Source organism: Danio rerio, chromosome 5 (genome assembly GCF_049306965.1).
Source record: "Danio rerio strain Tuebingen ecotype United States chromosome 5, GRCz12tu, whole genome shotgun sequence".
Classification (NCBI taxonomy): domain Eukaryota; kingdom Metazoa; phylum Chordata; class Actinopteri; order Cypriniformes; family Danionidae; genus Danio; species Danio rerio.
The window spans coordinates 42833510-42855202 of NC_133180.1; the positions used below are offsets into that span (position 1 = coordinate 42833510).

At 35.7% G+C, this 21693-nt stretch overlaps 1 protein-coding gene across 1 annotated transcript in view; it reads left to right on the forward strand.

The window, feature by feature from the left end:
* The window catches only part of pigl (phosphatidylinositol glycan anchor biosynthesis, class L), a 52648-nt gene that overhangs the window by 29083 nt on the left and 1872 nt on the right, over positions 1-21693 (forward strand). The window contains 3 exon segments of the mRNA NM_001256655.1: positions 10945-11012; positions 14889-14920; positions 18236-18369. Coding sequence (NP_001243584.1) covers positions 10945-11012; positions 14889-14920; positions 18236-18369 — 234 coding nt within the window.

Sequence of the window (21693 nt, forward strand, 5' to 3'; positions counted from 1 at the left end):
GGGACAAAATTATTAGCCCCTTTAAGCTATTTGTTTTTCTTTATAATCTACAGAACAATCTACTGTTATATAATAACTTGCCTAATTACCCTAACCTGCCTAGTTAACCTAATTAATCTAGTTAAGCCTCACTTTAAGCTGTATAAAAGTGTCTCGAAAAATATCAAGTAAAATATTATTTACTGTCCTCATGTCAAAGAGAAAAGAATACAGTTATTAGAGATGAGTTATTACAACTATTATGATTAAAAATGTGTTGAAAAAAATCTTCTCTCAGTTAAATAGAAATTGGGGGAAAAAATAAACAAGCGGTCTAATAATTAGGGAGGGGGTTAATAATTCTGACTTCAACAGTATATGGACATCATTTTTCTCTAAAAGTACATCATATCAAAATATGATACTTAGGTTTTATTTTAATTAGGTTCCAATAAGCCCAAATAGCAAAGAGAAATAAACAAAATGCATGTAAACAAACACCTTGGGCCTTAAAAAGGTGAAATGAAGTTGTCCCTCTTTAATTTTTGTATTATGGACTCAAAAAATAACTCATTGGATGAACTCAATTTAACTGAGGCAGGATTTCAATCCAATAACTTTATTTAGCACCAACTAAAAAAAATATTTATATAATTAAATGCAGTTAAGTTGGCCCTACATTATTTGATCTAACACAAGTTTAAACATGTTTGTATTTTTATTCAACTTAAACTCAAAGATCTGATACCATCATGATGTCTATTATGTGTCATACATTTCAAAGTCTCTGAGATTTATTTGAAGTTATCTTAAATTACGTGCGTAGAGTGGTGAAGTTTCCTTGCAGTTTTCAAAGAAACTTCTTTGGTGCATCAATCCTATCAATGCTATTATTCAAAAAGGTAATGATTCACTCTCATCATGTAAATACTGTTTTTTACTTTATTATTATTATTATTATTATTTTTTTTTTTTTTTACATTTTTTGGGTGATTTGAAAATACTGAAGGCATTGTGCCGAAACGTTTGTGTTTTTAAATCACCCGAAGAATGTAAAAAGAAAAAGAAAAAAACAGTACGAAGCAATTACTTGATGAGTGCAAACCATTACCTTTTTGAATAAAAGTTATCTTAAATTAACTAAAAGAGCCATTTTTAAGCATATTTCATGAGTTACATATACAGTTGATTGCGATTTATCTCCGAACTAATTTTAGGACAGGTATTGCTCACTGAGCAAAGCAACAAACTGCATTTTTGCTAATTAAGCTGCCAACACCCAAAGCATGCGTGCTTCTGCAAGGTGGAATCTTCTGAATCTTCAAACAGAGGTGAAGATTAAACTCCAACAAAACTTTCTATTAACTTTAAACACCTAAGATTACTTTTATTGTCAACATTTCCCTTTCTTAATTCAATTCCATGCAAAGCATGCTGGGATCTACAAATCCCCTAACCAGGTAGTTAAACCAACTCGATTTTTTTATGTTGTCCCAACACAAAACGCTTAAGTTAACTTAATGGTTCAAATTTAAGTTGACAGAACATAAGACAAATAAATTAGAATAATTGTGTTGTCTCGGGTCATTTTAAACAGGTAGTTTTAAACAAGCAGCAGTAATCCTTTTTTTTTTGAGTGTGTGTGTTTGGCCAAAAGAAATAATTGTAATAGTTTTCTACTAAAAATCTATTTGATTTACTTTAATGTTAAAAGATTACAGAGCAAATTTTCATAATTACAGCAGAAATAACAAGACAAGAAATGTATGTTGTAAATGTGTGTCAAAGAGATTAAAAACAACTGAAGTTTATGATTTTCAGAGATTCCATCTTTTTTCATTTACCTGAAATAACTGATTCATCTGATTTATTTTAAGTTTTTCTCTTTTAACAAGACCACATCAGCAGGATTAATTCACTAAAGCAAGCTTTTCATTGCCCCCTCATCTCCACCCCTGTATTTAGCTCTAATTACACATGGTGTAATATCCCATAATACCATTGAAGCAGACACATGTGGTTCCCCAGGGTCACTGCTGGCAACCAATGCGGAGATATCCATCAGCCCGCTCTAAGGACTTCCAGAAAAAGATCCCAAAAACATCTGAAATCAAGATTAGAACAAACATTTCCCCTCTTTCACCTCTTCTCTGTTTCTCACGTGTTCAGTTGAATGTTTTCCTTCTCCTTCCCGCTCCCCTTTTCTCCGCCTGCATGCCATGAAATTCCTAAAGAAAGCCAAGCAGGGAAGGACTAGCATAAACAAGACAGAAAACAAAACACTGTTCTTGCGACATGACTTGGTTTACCTCCATCCACTATTGTCCATCATGAGTGTACATGTGAGCGTTATAACCGGTCTGACGTTACACCACACACTCGCTCACTAATGCAGGCTGAATCTGCACATGCTTTCACTGCAGCCGTAATTTTATGTTTGATTTAAGCCGAAGAGACTGCAGGGATGGAAATACTGATGCTGAGCTATAACATTACACTTCAATTTGACTTTGGCTTTCTGACGTGTGGGAAAAGAGCGGTGGACGTCTTGTGCGCTTTACCGCTCTCTCACAAGAAGCAGAGGATTGTGGGTAGGGCACTTGTACACAAATAGACTGTTTTGGTTTAAACAGATGTGCAGCTCTGCTGTGCTTATACCAGCGTCTGAAAGAGATCCACAAGAAAGGTCTTTGACTTCTTATTTTGCATACAGTTCAAATTAAATTATTATCCCCCATATTTTTTTTTTCCGAATTTCAGCTTAAAGAAAAAAAGATTTTTTTCAACACATTTCTAAACATAATAAACATAATAGTTACTCATTTCTAATAGCTGATTTATTTTATCTTTGCCATGATGACTGTAAATAATATTTTACTAGATATTTTTCAAGATACTTCTATACAGCTTTAAATGACATTTAAAGGCTTAATTAGGTTAATTAGGCAAGTTATTGTAACTAGGCAAATCACTGTATAGCGATGGTTTGTTCTAAAGACAATCCAAACAAAAATGGCTTATGAGGGCTAATAATTTCGACCTGAAAATGTTTTTGTTTTCTTTTTTTAGTTAAAAATTGCTTTTATTCTAGCCAAAATAACACAAAAAAGATTTTTTTTCAAAAAGAAAAAATATTATCAGACATATTGTGAAAAATTCCTTGCTCTGTTAAACATCATTTGCAAAATATTTTTTAAAAATCACAGGAGAGGTAATAATGTTGACCTCAACTGTATATATGTTAAATCTTTTTCATATATTTCCCAAATGATGTTAAGGTAGGCAAGGACATTTTACACAATATTTCCTATTCGATTTTTTTCTTTTTGAGAAAGATTTTTTTTGTTTGAATGTTTGTTTGGTTGGAGCTATTTTTTTTTTTTTTCATATGTAAAAACTGCTACAATAAATATTATTGCAAAGGGGAGACGGGAGGCAGGGGTTGGATCCAAATGCAGGCTTAGAAAGAGAATGCTCAGGTACCTCAAGGCTCTGTTCTTGGGCCACTTCTCTTCTCCATCTACACATCATCTCTAGGACCAGTCATCCAGAGACATGGATTCTCCTACCACTGCTATGCTGATGATACCCAGCTATACCTCTCTTTTCATCCTGATGATCCCTCGGTTCCAGCTCGCATTTCAGCCTGCCTGTTGGATATTTCACACTGGATGAAAGATCATCATCTTCAGCTGAACCTCGCAAAAACGGAAATGCTTGTAGTTTCTGCCAACTCGACTCTACACCATAACTTTTCAATCCAGATGGACGGGGCAACCATTACTGCATCCAAAATGGTGAAAAGCCTTGGAGTAACGATTGATGACCAACTAAACTTCTCTGACCACATTTCTAGAACTGCTCGATCGTGCAGATTCACACTCTATAACATCAGAAAGATCCGACCCTTCTTATCTGAACATGCAGCTCAACTCCTTGTTCAAGCTCTTGTTCTCTCCAAACTGGATTACTGTAACTCTCTACTAGCTGGGCTTCCAGCTAACTCTATCAAGCCTCTTCAACTGCTCCAGAATGCAGCAGCACGAGTTGTCTTCAATGAACCTAAACGAGCACATGTCACTCCGCTGCTACTCCGTTTGCACTGGCTGCCAGTTGCTGCTCGCATCAAATTCAAAGCTCTGATGTTTGCCTACAAAGTGACTTCTGGCCTTGCTCCTTCTTATCTGCTCTCGCTTCTGTAGATCTATGTGCCCTCCAGAAACTTGCGTTCTGTGAATGAACGTCGCCTCGTGGTTCCATCCCAAAGAGGGAAGAAATCACTTTCGCGAACGCGAACGCTCAATCTGCCCAGTTGGTGGAATGAACTCCCTAACTGCATCAGAACAGCAGAGTCACTCGCTACTTTCAAGAAACGACTAAAAACTCAACTATTTAGTCTCCACTACACTTCCTAATCTGTAATTGCCTCTCTGAATATCACACTAACTGTACAAAAAAATAAAATAAAAAAATACTAATACTACTAATACTTCCCTTCTTAGACTTTACAGACCTGAAACTTGCTTATAGCACTTATTCATTGTTGCTCTTGGTTGTGTAAATTGCTTCCTTGTCCTCATTTGTAAGTCGCTTTGGATAAAAGCGTCTGCTAATTGACTAAATGTAAATGTAAATGTATTGCTGATATCGCAATATCAGATTTTTCCAATATCATGCAGCCCTAGTTCCTTCATCAGTCAGCATAACAGATTTATGTGAAAAAATAAACAAGGTACTTGTACTTATTGAAATATTTTGTGCAGTCTTGTAACAACCAAAAAAGTTAAAGCTCTGTGTTATTTATTTTAATTAATTTATTTTAATTTTATTATCTGTATTTATTTATTTTATTTTTGATTCATTGGTAACACTTTGCATGAAACCCGCATGTGTGCTTTATGGTATTCTTAATGCATTAACAATAAATAACTATGTGGAAGTATAGAGGTTGTAGTTAATGAGGCAGGATTAAGGGATGCAGAATATTATCATGCAGTAAAACATTAATAAACAATCATGAACAATTAATATGCAGGTTGATGTTTAAGCAGACCATGATATACAGTTGAAGTCAAAATTATTCACGCCCCTATTTATTTTTTTTCCCCCAATTTCTGTTTAACGGAGAGAAGATTTTTTTTTTCAACTCATTTTTAAACATAATAGTTTTAATAACTCATTTCTAATAACTGATTTATTTTAGCTTTGCCATTGATGATAGAAAAAATTTGACTAGAAATTTTTCAAGATACTTCTATACAGCTTAAAGTGACACTTAAAGGCTTAACTCGGCAGGTTCGAGTGTTTTTGTATAACGATGGTTTGTTTTGTAGATCATTGACAGGCTGATCATTGAAATAGCTGAGCCGAAAGGCAAAGCTCTCGATTTACCGGTCAATCTACGTTCCTACTCTCACCTATGGTCATGAGCTTTGGGTCATGACCAAAAGGACAAGATCTCGGATACAAGCGGCCGAAATGAGTTCCCTTCGAAGGGTGGCAGGGCGCACTCTTATGGATAGGGTGAGGAGCTCTGACACCCGGGAGGAGCTTGGAGTAGAGTCACTGCTCCTCCACAATGAGAGAAGTCAGCTGAGATGGCTCGGGCATCTGTTTCGGATGCCTCCTGGACGCCTACCTAGGGAGGTGTTCCAGGCATGTCCCACTGGGAGGAGGCCTCGGGGAAGACCCAGGACACGCTGGAGGGACTATGTCTCTCGGCTGGCCTTGGAAAGCCTCGGGATCCCCCCGGAGAAGCTGGAGGAAGTGTCTGGAGAGAGGAAAGTCTAGGGTTCACTGCTGCCCCTGCGACACGGAAAAGCGGCAGAAAATGAATGAATGAATATATATATATATATATATATATATATATATATATATATATATATATATATATATATATATATATATATATATATATATATATATACGCATATTCATTTATTCATTTTTCTGATATAAGAAAACTATATCAACATTTGACCATTTGGAAACTGGGCGATATGGAAATCTATGATATAAAATTATGAATTCATTGTACCTTATTTTTTAGTGTGTGTACTTAACAAGTGCTTGCAGTGCACTTTACTTGGTTAGGATGCGGAAAATGAGGTGTAGTACTGGAGAAGGTTTAGGGAAAGTATCTAGTTATTACCTAGTTTTTTTAATGACTATGAAAGGTACATAGACAAGTTTTAGTACTGTTGCTATCTATTATTAATCTTGAAGTGGCAACACATTATACTACTGTCTATGAGGCATTATACATGCACTTCAATATAAATACAGTCAGAAATGTAACCAAAAGTGTATTTTCATCTTTGACCCTTTTATACGAGCCTAAATACTTTCCTAGATACTTTACTATTTTTTACTTTACTTACAGGCAGATATCACCAAGTGCGTGTACAATTTCAGTTTGTCTACTCTAAAGCAATCTTTTATCTTTTTTAAAGGTTATGTAAATACTTTCAGTCTGCTTTTTACTGATGCAAAGTTAAACTAACAGACCCACATAATGCAGTTATAACCTAGTGTTTTGGTGCATAGATGTTTTGAAAGACGTAGATCAGGTGTGAAATATTCAATCCTTCAAATAATGCATTTAACTTTGTGTCATGCATACTTTGTAGAATCCTGTTGCAGCTTGATTGTGTGTGTTTGTTCTCTGTCTGTGTGTTTCTCCTCTTCACTTATTTTCACCAGTATTCTCCTCTGAAAGCTGACTCACTCGCCTCGTTGTGTTTGGCACTAGTCTGCATACCTGCCACAATCTATTATTTTGTTATCCATATTTTCCTCCACCCTTGGCACTCTCAAGCTATGAGCCCGCTTGGAAAGCAAAGACAGAGTCCCTCATCTGGTGACGCAGCAAACAACGCACAGATAGAAGCCTTTCCACACAGTTCTGGCAGCATCTCCCACCAAGTCCACTGCTGAGTCTTCAAATTACTGCTTTTCTTTGGCTTGTGTTTCATCTTATTTTCGAGCTCTTTTCTTTTGTTTGTTTTTTGTCTTGTGTTCACCTTTTCACCCCTTTTCTTCAGAGGAAAGAAAGAATGCAAACGCGGGGAAGAAAACCTGCAAGTTTAAGTTCTGTTCTTTGGGATTTAAGAAAAGAAAAGTTACAGTTACAAAAATGTTATCACTGATCTTCAAATAGTAAAACAATAATATTTGAATGTTTTTAGGCTGTGTTGCAATTTAAAGACCAGAAATGTTGTTAAAACAGCAAGAATATAAAATACTATTACAATTTTAAACTGTTTTTAATTTCAGTGCATTTTGAAGTGTAAATAAAGCTCAGTTTTTAGCAGCCATTAGTCTTCAATGTCACACACACTCTTTTAGAAATCACACTCAGAAACAAAGGTAAAAAGCTGCCACTATAGTGTTTCTTTCAAAAGGTACACGTTTGTATTTAAAGTTTTTGTGTTAATAACTAAAAAGTACAAAAACTTACATATGAAGAGACCTAGTGACAATTTTTTTTCTGAGGGTGCTTGTTATTAAATTTCTTGTTAGTAATGTTTGTAACATTCTAATAAATTATAATTGTTATATTATTTTAACACAGGCTCATTCTGATAACGTACCTACAGTATATATACATTTCTGCAGAGCTGTGTTTTTTTGCAGTTTTTGTTTTCGCCAATCCGCCAGAGGCCGCTGTGTACGATTTTTAAGATCTCAATTTTCTCGCGCGAGTGCTATTCGCGGCTGCTGTTCTTGTGTAAATCCACTGGAGGCCACTGTTAACTGACTGACTGACTGACTTCTTAAGACTTCGGGCCCTATTATACACCCGGCGCAAGGCGCAATGCAATTGTTATTTGCTAGTTTCAGCTCGGCGCAATAGTCGTTTTGACATTTTGTGCCCCGCTGTTTATGTTAATGCAAATGCATTTGCGCTCATATGTCCGCCAATAGGCGTTCTGGTCTAAAAAAGCAGGCGTGTTTTGGCGTGTTGCTGTGGCGTTGCTATTTTGAGAAACTATAATAGTGTGTTCTTTAGACCAGAACAAAGCCAGTCTAAAGTCCAGCGCAGAGCGAGTTAGTTGTGCGCCTCGCTTTCACATTGCTTAATACACACAAAATTTACAGCAATACGCAAATATCTTTACATATGAAAAAGAATTTAAATATTAGGGATATATATAGGATATAAAAAGGATGTATATAGGATATAAATATAAAGGATTCAAATATTACAAAACATATTATTTTCTAGCCTACATAAATATGAAAAACCACTGCCTTCATGCCTTCTTCATCTCGGGAGGCTTTTTTAGTTCATTCAATTTGCTTTTGTATAATGTTACTATTATTAGCAGTATTATTTATTATATCCATATTTGTATTTTTTTTTATTAAAAACAAGCTTAGATTTACCCACCTGTCAGGTTTTAGACCATATGGGGCACAGCATGTGTATTAGGATATTACAGTTTTTTTAACACACTTCGTTATTATTGTTGATTTATTAGTTTGCTGGAAATTAGAACTGAATTTCTAAAGGGTTTTGAACCAAATATTTGCGCTTAACAAATGAAATTAATTATTTATAGGCTAATGGATGCCTGTGCCTAAAATGTTTCCCTATCCACGAGAGCGAAAGTAGATATTTTATCTCTCATTCTCGCGCTGTAGATGCTCTGTTTAACTGTTTACTTGCTTGTGAAATGCTCAGTTTTTCCACTCACTCTTACTTTACGTCATGTAAATAGCAAATGTGCCATGGTGCGACGCAGCTGGCTCTTAAAGGCAATGGGAGATGATACTCTGATTGGTTTATTCTCAAAACACACCTATACCTCATTAAGAAAATAAACTCAACCCTTTTAGACCATGAGCCATGGCGGAAATCGGATTTTTCCGTTCTTATATTAGTAAAAATGCATGCAATGCTGAAAGCGTTTGCGCCCTGCACTTTACGCTTTGCTCATGGATTGTCTAAATAGAGCCCGAGATCTTAAAACCTCTGATGTACGCGGTGAGCCACTGGACAAACTGCTAATAGTGATAAAGCCGTCTATACGAAGGTAATCGGTCAGTTGGTAAGCGCAAAAAGGAACGGAGTAATACAATCCATTAGCATACATTTTAAAGAAGAATTGTAGCCTTACGTTTCTCTAGCTACATAATTTGTGATCTCAAGAAATGTATTTACAGGTACTTTTGAGAATGAGCCTGTGTTGTATAATTTATAATCAATCATAACAATTTTATAAATGCATCTATACTCACTGGCCACTTTATTAGATATACCTGTCCAACTGCTCGTTAATGCAAATTTCTAATCAGCCAATCACATGGCAGCAACGCAATGCATTTAGGCATGTAGACATGGTGAAGACGATCTGCTGCAGTTCAAACCGAGCATCAAAATGAGGAAGAAATGTCATTTAAGTGACATTGAATGTTGCATGGTTATTGGTGCCAGACGGGCTGGTCTGAGTATTTTAGAATTTGGCATCTAATGGTAGAGGGGATATGATCTTGGCACGCTTTGGGCCCATTTGTACCAATTGAGCATTATGTCAACACACAGCCTACCTGAACATTGTTGCTGACCATGTCCATCCCTTTATGACCACAGTGTACCCATCTTCTGATGGCTACTTCCAGCAGTATAACGTGCCATGTCATAAAGCGTAAATAATCTCAGACTGGTTTCTTGAACATGACAAACAATGTTTACTGTTCTCAAATGGCCTCCACAGTCACCAGATGTCAATCCAATAGAGCAGCCCTGGGATTTAGTGGAATGGAAGATTTGCGTCATGGATGTGCAGCCGATAAATCTTTAGCAACTGTGTGATGCTATCATGTAAACATGGAGCAAAATCTCTGAGGAATATTTCCAGTGCCTTGTTGAATTTATGCCACAAAGGATTAAGGCAGTTCTAAAGGCAAAAGGAAGTCCAACCCTGCCCTAGTAAGGTGCACCTAATAAAGTTGCCTGTGAGTGTATAAAGACAAAACAAAGACTAATTCAATTTCAAGACAATTTTCTAACCCCTATTGAAACCAGAGTGAAGATTAAAATATTGTTTATTGCAGATTTAGGATATCTAGTGCATTACTAATAGAAACTTCTTGTAAACTTTTATCTTTACTCTCCAATAGAGTAGTGCAGGGATGAGGTAAAAACCCAGAGGAATAATTGCCATGGGTATATATATATATATATATATATATATATATATATATATATATATATATATATATATATATATATATATATATATATATACTCTTGAAGTCAGAATTATTAGCCCCCCTGAATTATTAGAGCACTTGTTTAATGGAGAGAAGATTTCTTCAACACATTTCTAAACATAATAGTTTTAATAACTAATTTCTAAAAACTGATATATTTCATCTTTGCCATGATGACAGTAAATAATATTTGACTAGATATTTTTCAGGACACTTCTATACAGCTTAAAGTGATATTTAAAGGCTTAACTAGGTTAATTAGGTTAACTAGGCAGGATAGGGTTGTTAGGCAAGTTATTGTATAATGATGGTTTGTTCTGTTGATTATCGAGAAACAATATAGTTTAAAAGGGCTAATAATTTTGTCCCTAAAAAGGTTTTTAAAACTGATTTTATCCTAGCCTCAATAAAACAAATAAGACTTTCTCCAGAAGAAAAAATATTATCAGACAAACTGTGAAAATTGATGTTAATGTTCAGTTATTTTACTTTAAAGACAATAAAAAGAACTTATTCGTCACTATTAAAGTAAAACTAGTGAGCCTACACACAGGAGTGAGAGAAAAATCCAAATTTAAAAAGCCCTTTGCATCTGAACTCTTATATATATATATATATATATATATATATATATATATATATATATATATATATATATATACTTACTTTTTTAAAATCCTACTTTATTTTTAACAAAGCAAATTTTACTTGTTACTTGAAAACCTCCATTGTGTGTTTCCACAGGTTTTGACGTTTGATGGCAGAGGTGTGAGTGGACATGCCAACCATATTGCCATCTACAAGACCCTCAGGTACTCGTGTGCTAATGTCATAGCACAAGATTTACCTCCACAACAACAGGATATTAGGATTTAGTCTGAAGCATTGATATAAATAGGGACATTGTTCTCATTTCTGAAAATAATTTCATAGCTTAGGCAAGAATAGAGATTTTCTGTTTGATGTGCATTCATAAAGGAAACAGACTAACATTATTTATTTGCCTTTACCTCAATTATTCTTATTAGAGTGAGCTTAGATGAATGGAAAAAGAGCCTCATTCACCCTTTAATAAGTAAAACAGGCTTTGAAAACAGGTGATGATCTTTGGACAAGTTGTCTTTGGTCAACAAGCTTGAATACATTCTTATTGTGATTATTCCCAAACTAGATATAATTCACATAAACCAGCCCGGCGATTGGTCTAGACTGGTCTTTGTTGGATTATGTTAGATCTGAATATGCCCAGACTCTGACTTGCAACCTTGTCAATCAGAGGAACTTAGTTTGTCTGAAGCACTTCCTGAAGACTGTCTATCCTATTGCACATTCACACAGAAGGATCATGTATGTTACAGTCATAACATCGATCTAACAGGGAACAACACAAAACCACGGGTGAATGCACAAGTCTACAAAATTGAAGAATCTACAATATGATTTTTATTGTTAAAGTTTGGAGTCAGGGTAAAAGAAATTAATACTTTAAATATTTTAGCAAGGATAGATTCAATTAAATAAAATTAAATTGTAAAAGTTAGGTAAAATCTACAAAAGTGTTTATCTATTTATAAGATTTCTATTTCAAATAAACATTTTTCTTTTGAGAGGATTGTTAAACAGGTATTTCACTTTTAAGCGGCATCATTGATCAATAATAATAATCAGAAATATTTAATAATTAATGCTTATAAGTACATTGATACAAATGTCTGCCAAATCTGCTTAATATAATGATTTCTAAAAGAGCATGTTACAGTCTACAATAAAAAATAATGACAAAAAATCTGCTTAAATTGAGGAATAAATCACATTTTGTGCAGAATTTTAAATATAATACATTAAAAATACATAAAACTAAAAATGATACAATAATAAATCTATTTGTATTTAGTATTTGTACCTTTGCTAAGCATCTTTAAAGAACAAAATCATCAACCTCAAATTTGAGAATTGTAGTCCTCATTCAAAAACCCAAGTAAAAAACTTGAAAAAGTAATTTTTTTATTATTATTATTAATACTTTGTTTTATTGATTTTTGGGAGCATGTAAGTGGTGGGAACAAACAAACAAATAACAATATTTACAGTTGAAGTCAGAATTAATAGCCCCTCTTTGAATTGTTTTTTCTTATTTAAACATTTCCCAAATAATGTTTAACAGAGAACTTTTCACAGTATGTCTGTAATTTTTCCTTCTGGAGAAAGTCTTACTTGCTTTATTTTGGCTAGAATAAAACAGTTTTTAATAATAAAAAAAAATACTAAATTTTTAATTTTTTAAATAACAAAATTGTTTCCCCTGTTCCCCCAAAATTATTAGCCCCTTTAAGCCAAATCTTTTTGGAAAGTCTACTGAACAAACTATCGTTATACACTAACTTGCCTAATTACCCTAACCTGCCTAGTTAACCTAATTAACCATTAAGCCTTTAAAAGTCCCTTTAATCTTTTAAAATATTATTTACTGTCATCATGGCATAAAATAAAACAAAAATTTAATTAAATAAAAAAAGCTAAAATAAAATAAATCAGATATTAGAAATCAGTTATTAAAACTATTATGTTTAGATATGTTTCTCTCTGTTAAACAGAAATTGAAGGAAAATAAACAGGGGGGCTAATATGTCAGACCTCAATTATATATACAGTATACATGTATATACATATATGTACACAAACACACACACACACACACACACACACAAATACATCCATTTCACACATGTATACATATTTACATACATACATAAAAATATTTAATTAACCTCTAAATAAATATAATAAATGAATAATTATTAAATAAATAACTAAATAAATAGAATAAGTATAAAATAAAACAAAAGATATAATAATAAAATATGAGTTTAAAATAAAAAACAAACATATAATCTCTATGATGAATAGCCTCTAAAATGATGTAAATGTTAAATTATGGATAATTGTATTCTCGTGGCCATCTATTTACTTTTTTTGTATCCAATGTGCATGTGTCATTTTTTCCATTTCCTCCACCATTCATCTTTAGTTGGTGAGTCTTCTTTATGCAATCTCCGGATACTATTTAAGATATTACTGGCAACAAGTAAAAAAGCTATACTTTTTCACTTGTTGCCAATGATATATTAAATAGATATCTATCGAGTAAGTCAAATTTTCATTTTGAATTGTTAGAAAAATGTACGATATCTTAAGTAGCTTCTGAAAAGAGGTATTTAAAGAACTTTTTGTAATTCTTTTATAAAAGAGACTAAATTGTACAGAAAAGTATTTACTCAACTCTATCTAGATATCATACCATATCATAAAAACAATCCAGAAGAGCATCAGAACACTAAATCAGTTCAGAGGGACAAAAAAAAATATCCTCTGTCTTGTTGTTCCAACAATTAACTATGACTATAGGATTCACCCTCTGTATGAATCCTGATCCTTTCTTCTGTAAATTGTTATCTACGTTGAATCATTGATATCATTAATATGGGTAACCGAGGCATATGCTGAGAAGGGGATGACTTTTTTGCAGGCTTGAGGCAGTGACTTACATAAGGGCTAGTGGTACAGTCTGAACAAACAGTGTTATTGAGCAATATTTGGTTCGAAGAAACCGAGCCAGTCTTCTTGGACATCTGTCTCTTCTGTGCTGTTGTAGATGTATTTATTTGTGTGCAGCGTGTGTATGTGTGTGTGTGTGAGAGAGAGGAAGCAGTGGTGAAGTTGGCTCTGAGATGGCGTCTCAGTCTGAGCTCGGCCAGCACAGGTGGTGTGACTGGGAGAGCCAGGACATGACAGACACTTCCAGGAACTGCATGTGGATTTAGAGCTCACTCTAATCTGAGAAAAACCCAGACCTCAGGAAGTGTGTGTGTGTGTGTGTGTGTGTGTGTGTGTGTGTGTGTGTGTGTGTGTGTGTGTGTGTGTGTGTGTGTGTGTGTGTGTGTGTGTCTGTCTGTCTATCTGTCTGTCTGTTTGTATGTCTGTGTGTGTTTATTTGTGTGTACTGTTTTTGGTGGTTCAAAGGGACAGGCATTTTGAAATGACATGCAATATGACCTGGTATTACAACATTAAGGTGGTTTATGAGGACATCCCTTGTGTCCTTGTTATTCAAAACACTTAAAAGCCATATGTAGCAGGCAACATATTCAACATTTATTCAATATGTTCAACATATTTTGACATTCAAAATTTGCCACAGGTTACCTTTGAGGGTTATGTTTAGGGGTAGGGTCAGATAAGTAGCATTATTTACAGTATAGAATACAGTGTGCTCATGGAGAGTCCTTATTAACCATCATTTTGTGTGTGTGTGTGTGTGTGTGTGTGTGTGTACAGTAAACAGTACTGCCAAGTAAATTTGTGGATCTTAATGTAATATTTTAATGCAGTGTATCTAACGCATTTCTACCCAGATAAACTGATAAAAATAGATTCCTAATGAATTTGTTGTGATTTTATGACAATAATTCTAATGGTAAAGTATTAAAAATTCAGACAGTCCTAAAGTACAGATTTATTTGAGATTAATCTTCAGAAAATCGTTGTTAATATCTGTACATCAGGTCATATCATTGTCATCATTATAAATAAACAAAAGTATCGCTTGTCAATATATTTTGAAACATATGTGCTTGTAACTTTGGTTTATTATATTAATAATATTTATTTTTTCCTGTCTTCAACAACAGTCATCTAGCTTCTGCTGGACGTATACATGAAGGTAAGTCTCATTACATTCATTGTTAAATTATGCACTTAACATTGTATTATGTTAAATATTATTATCGTTGATAATGTAGAGTAAGACTGTTTTAACTCATGTTTTGGGGTCATTGATTTGAGTATATTTGGCCTTTATTAGAGTTAAATCTAAAGTTGGTGGTGCTTTAGCTTTTAAGAAACAGGATTAAACACCCCTAGTTTACAGGAATAGTTCACCCAAAAATGATTTTTTTACTCATTATTTACTCACCCTCAGTTTGTTCCAAAGTGTTATGTCGTTATTCTGTTGAACACAAAAGAGGATATTTTGAAGAAAGCTAAAACACTATTACAATTGACACACTGTTAACAATTTTTGTAAATTACACAGTATTTAACTTTAATAGAAACAGATTTTTACTGTAGTACACTTAAGGGGGTCACACACCAGAAACGCCACTTCGCGCCCCGTAGCGCCAAACATTTCAGAATTCTAAACCTAGGTTTCTATCCGGGTACACACACTGGTGCTGCAAGTCGGCAGCTGTCGGCAGCGGCCAGCCACAACTCAGGACATCGTTCATATTTCTGCCGCGCCACAGAGCGCCATCTGATTAGTTTCATTTTAAATAAACATGCGAATGTGCGCGTCTGTTGTGTGATACTTTAAACTGTAACTGTACACAGTATTTTTTGCTGTAATTGATTTACAGCAAATAACTGGCAAACTGCTGCCAGTAAGCCACTGTAGATTCTACAGGAAATTGTTCAATGTCTCAAAAGACATAAAAATAACAATAAAAGAAAGGTGATGGACACATTTTTGTGGCTGACTTTACTGCATATGCATATGCATATGAGGAGAGTATAGTAGGAAAAACAAATATTATGGAAGTCAATGGTTGCAGGTTTCCAGATTTCTTCAAAATATATTTTCTGTTCAACAGAAAAAAGAAACTCAAACAGGTTTGTGTCAAGTAAAGATGAGTAAATGATGACAGAATTTTAAGTTATGGGTAAACTATCCCTTTTAGACACTTCCTCAGCGCTGGTGGTGCTGCTGGTAGTATGTTTTCTAAGCAAAGTACTCCATCCACTGGTGCTCTTCATTTAGTTCACTCTGGAAAACATCAGTATAATTCAATCAACAGTTTCCAGGAGTTACAACTGAGCTAGCTTAACCTTTTCTTACTTCCAAGCAAGAAAGCTCCTGATATCATCCTGATATGTCTCCATTGTCTAAATGAAAAGAAAAAGAAACAAAGATTTATCAGAGCAGAACTGATGCAATAGAAACGGTCAATTCACTACTCAGGCCACTAGGAGTCAATATGCATTCACATGAACAAGTATTCAGGCTCAGAGATCTAAATATTCAAATTATTTCAAAGAGTACTTAGTGGACAGTGTTTTACTTATTCATTTTTTTTTTAAAGATTTTTAAGCTGACACTTGTTATTTTCGATTTGGCTTAAATTTCCAGCTGATTTTCTCAGTGTCCACTCCATACTAAAGAGCAGTTAGAGTAGTGTTAATCCAGTGTTTTCCATCTGTTTCTGGTTGGATCTTATTTTACGTAACGGATCCTCTGTGAACTGTCTTGACCCCTTGTGTTTCTTTAATCAGCCAGCTCTTCTTTCTGATGACCCTGTTATTATCTCGCAGTATTAGGAGGTTTCTTGTGTCCACATTCAGAGGCTTGTTCATGCCCTTTATGAAAATCTTTGCCTGGAAGCTATGTAAAATCACTAAATATAGTCAAATATACAGTAATAATACTGTAAAATATTATTACATTCATAAATATTTTCTATTTAAATATACACTCACTGGCCACTTTATAAGGTACACCTTACTAGTACCGGGTTGGACCCCCTTTTGTCTTCAGAACTGCCTTAATCCATTGTGGCATAGATTCAACAAGGGACTGGAAATATTCCTCAGAGATTTTGCTCCATATTGACATGATAGTGTCTCACAGTTGCTGTAGATTTGTCAGCTGCACACCTATGATACGAATCTCCCGTTCCACCAAATCCCAAAAGTGCTCTACTGGATTGACATCTGGTGACTGTGGAGGCCATTTTAGTACAGTGAACTCATTGTCATGTTCAGAAAGCCTGTCTAAGATAATTCGAGATTTAAGGCATGACGTGTTATCCTGCTGTACCACACTGTGATCAAAAAGGGACAGACATGGTCAACAACAATACTCAGGCTGTGGTGTCGACACAATGCTAAATTGGTACTAGTTAGCTCAAAATGTGCCAAGAAAAAATCCCCCACACCATTACACCACCACCAGTAGTCTGAACCATTGATACAAGGCAGGATGGATCCATGCTTTCGTGTTGTTGATGTCAAATTCTGACCCTACCATCCAACTGTCGCAGCAGAAATGGAGACTCATCAGACCAGGCAACGTTTTCCAATCTTCTATTGTCGAATTTCGGTAGGCCTGTGTGAATTGTAGCCTCAGTTTCCTGTTCTTAGCTTACAGAAGTGGCTCCCGGTGTGGTCTTCTGCTGCTGTGGCCCATCCGTCTCAAGGTTGGACGTATTGTGTGTTCAGATGCTCTTCTGTATACCTCGGTTGTAATGAATGGTTTTTGAGTTACTGTTGACTTTCTATCAGCTCGAACTACTCTGGCCATTCTCCTCTGACCTCTTGGATCAACAAGGCATTTGCACCCACAGAACTGCCACTCACTGGATATTTTCTCTTTTTCTGACCATTCTCTGTAAACCCTAGAGATGGTTGTGCGTGAAAATCCTGGTAGATCAGCAGTTTCTGAAATACTCAATAACCATGCCATGTTCAAAGTCACTTAAATCAATTTTCTTCCCCATTCTGATGCTCGGTTTAAACTGCAGATCGTCTTGAATGCCTAAATTCATTGAGTTGCTGACATGTAATTGGCTGATTAGAAATTTGCATTGGTGAGCAGTTGGACAGATGTACCTAATAAAGTGGCACTGAGTGTATTTTAATTCAACTTTTGATGTTACTAAAGCTGTATCCAGCAATCATTATAATATGCTGCTCAAGATATATCTATTATTTTTATCATCATGTTAGATGTTATTATCAGGTAATCGCTTTAATATTTTTATTTGAACAGTATGTAAAATACATAAAATAGAAACCTGTTACAGTATATGCATTCAGTTTTCTTTGATAAAACCATCCAATATGTAGACAACGCCAATGTCACAGCTTAATGTCTTTACTGTCATTTTAAAATGATCTCTTAAATCCTAATACCATAATAATTAATTACTTTCTGGGGAAAGCCTTTATTAATCTTACGCTTTTTATTATTCTGTACTCACAGGTTGCCAGATCTTCTCACTTCACTCCATAAGCATCATCAGGAAGTACCTGTCCATCTTAGAGCTGCCAGTCAGCTGGCTCCTCCCCTCTGACTTCTGCTGTATCATTGGACGAGAGGACTATAAACGTGCCAAGGTGTGTCATAAATCCTGTTCTTTAAGGGCATAGTTCACCCAAGACTGAAAATTCTGTCATTATATTCTCACATTTCACTTGGTTACAGGTTTTCAGCTTACTTTAAAATATCCTCTTTGGTGTTCAACAGACTAAACTTGTTTGGAACAAGCGAAGGGTGAGCAAATAGTGTGTAAATTACTGTCCCTATAACAAAGAGTTTCGTCCTGGACATAATGATCTCTGATCTAAAACTAAACACCCTGCATCAGTTATGAACAGAAATTATGAGGCATCCCCTTCAAACATTATGAGTATTTCTTGGTTTTCAGTTTTTAAAGAACAGCTGTGTTCACAAGTAACCTCAGGCTAAAATTAAGTGGCAGACTATGAATGCTTACCATTCAAAAGCCCCTGCTCAAAAACAAAGCTGTATTGCTGACTAATACATTGGTACTTTGATCTTTTACTGTAAGCATTAACTAATCCAGTCCAGAGGTCTCTGAATGACGCAGTTCCTCTGTCTGACCTGCCAAAGTTGCTGTAAAAGTCCGGCAGCAAAATGGATAAATACAGTTACTTGTTTTCTTCGCATTGGCATGGATTTGGATTTTTTATGTTTGATTTTATTTTCAAAGTGCCAACAAAAAAATTGTTGTCTTTGTGTCTTTTTTAAACAAATGCAATGCAACAGTTCAAAAGAACTCGGGAGTCAGTTTCTGCTGAGGGCAAGCAGTAACTAGATATGTTCTTATTACTGCATGTTATCAATTGGCGAGAAACATTTTTAGAGTTGTTATAACTGTTTGTGGAAGTACTCAGTTTTTTTGTGTTTACTGTGTAGGAACTGGGAACAAATTAAGGGGGATCTAAATTAAAGAGCCCCTATTTTGCTTTATAAAATGTCATATCTTGGTTTTGGGGGTCTCCAACAAATGGCTGATATTCATACACTTTCATTGTCGTATAATACGTTTTTATTTTTTTACCTAATTATCCCTCCCATATGATTTGTTCAGCGATTTGTTACTAAACCCCTCCTTTGCGTGAGGCTAATCTGCTGTGATTAGTCCAATGACCCAGTCTGTTGTCGACTGGGTTCAGCATGAGACAGAGAGAAACGTGTCAGTGCAGGAATACATTAAAGCAATGCAGTTAAATAGCAGCGAATTACTCTACTCTTAACGCCAACCCTAAGTAATAACAAAGACACACATTCAATATTAATCCACGCTCTGGCAAAAGTTGAACTATTTTGAAAATTGACCATGCAGAGTGTGTTAGGAACAGCCGATGGTGGCCTTAACAACAAACAGCAGGAGATCGTGAGTACAAAATACATTTAAATCGGTAAAGGAAGAAGCATGTGTCACGTTTTCAACGTGGTTTTGAACCTGATATGTGAAATAGTCCATACAGATTTAACCTGAGAGATACAGTACAAGCACTGATCTATAAAAGATGAGTGTTTACAAGCCGCTAGGAGCATATACAAGTACCAACACTATTAAATACATATTTTGCAAGCCACACAAAACGAGGCAATAATTTTAATTACACTTACATGTTATGATCCGGAGGAAGAAGAAACTGGTCCAAATAAACTGTTACATTTACTGACACAATCCCATACATAATAGTCTCTGCTGCACCATCCTATGATTGCAAACGGCCGACGAATAATGCGTTGCAGCGTAGGTTATTGTATCAAAAATCTGAAAAATTACAGGAACAAACTAGCCACTAGCTTGGCTATACTGTGGTGTTGTGTGAGAATGAACTTTAACCCTTTATTCCCCACAACCAAATCTCCAGCAATTATTGATTATCATTATCGTGTCATGATGGCTCCCCATTCACACAGGGCATCAGCTTCAACGCTTCCCATTCACTTTGAAAAAGTGACATCAGGCGTTGTCGAACTGCATTGTGGATCCGTCGGCGTCGCTTCAGTAGCATTGCTCGCTGCAGAAGTTAGGACTTGCTCAACTTTTCAAGCGCTGACGGAAGCGTCAGCCAAATAGATAGCTGTATGCAAATACACCAGCTCAGACAGTAGCCGATTGCGGACTAATTTCATTGGCTGACGATGCTATGACGATCGCGTCAGCTCCGACTTCAGTTAAGCCCTCTGTCAAGCGTTGACGCTGAAGCCCCGTGTGAATGGGGCGTCAGTCTCATGATTTCCCACATTTGCATGTTACCGGATCCGGCACTTCATAATTGATTATTGTCTGTATTGACGTCGACACGTTCAAGCAAAAGATCCGAACCCAACAAGATTTATTTATTCGACTCTGAGTCAACTATTTCATTAAAGAATCAATAGTTTTAACAAGGTGCACTTTCAGATTTAAACCATAACTGGATTTTTTTATTCACTTAGAGTTTTTACACACTGCATGGAAGATCATTTTCAAAAACCAAAAATAAGGGCTCTTTAAGGGCCTACTCACACTGTGCTATCCGAACTGTGCCCAGGCCCCGTTTCCCCGGATCGTTTGAGAAGTGTGAGTGCTCTGAATCGGGCTCAGGTGCGGTTTACTTGGCGGCCCTGGCCTTGGAAGAGGTATGCCAGAGCTTGGTTCACTTGGGCTTTGGCACGGTGCGCTTGTAGTGTGAATGCAAAGCACGACTGAGCCCGAAACTGAAGACAAGACGTGACTTTTAAGGGACTGTTTATGAATTTATTAATCATTCTTACTATTCAATGAACGCAAACTTTCATAGATTATTAAAGATGCAAACACCTCACTGCATGATAGCTACACCTTTAGCAAACCTTCTAATTCCTGCAGCACAAGGACTTTATGATTGTCTATGAGCGTCAAAAGTGGCTCATCTGTTCGGCGAAATATTTGACTGTCACTGCTTATCAAACGACTAAACCGATGTAAGTAAAGAAATCTCCACTGTGCTGAGAGAGAGCACTTCTTACTGAACAGCGCATCATCTATGTCGTAAGCATGCTCAGGCCTGAATACAATGTGAGTGCGGGCCATCGGGGGCGAAGGGAGGGGGGACAAGCATGCTTCGGCACGGTTCAAGGCAACTGTACATAGCGTGAGTACGCCCTAAGATTGTCAGAGTAGTTGGTGCCTATAGCCTAATGGGCAGTGCAGACATATAGGATTCCTCTTTCTTCATATTTGCTTCTTGACTACATATTGTCATACTGGCAAAAACACCAAAAAATAAATCTCTCAAAAAAAGTTAGTCAGAGTTCTCTTTATTCTAGCACAATAGGAACTACCAGTAATATAAGTACATGTAGATTGGGCAAATGCATGACATAAGAAACATCAGCCCAGTATTTTTAAGTCTTATAACTCATACGCACACAGA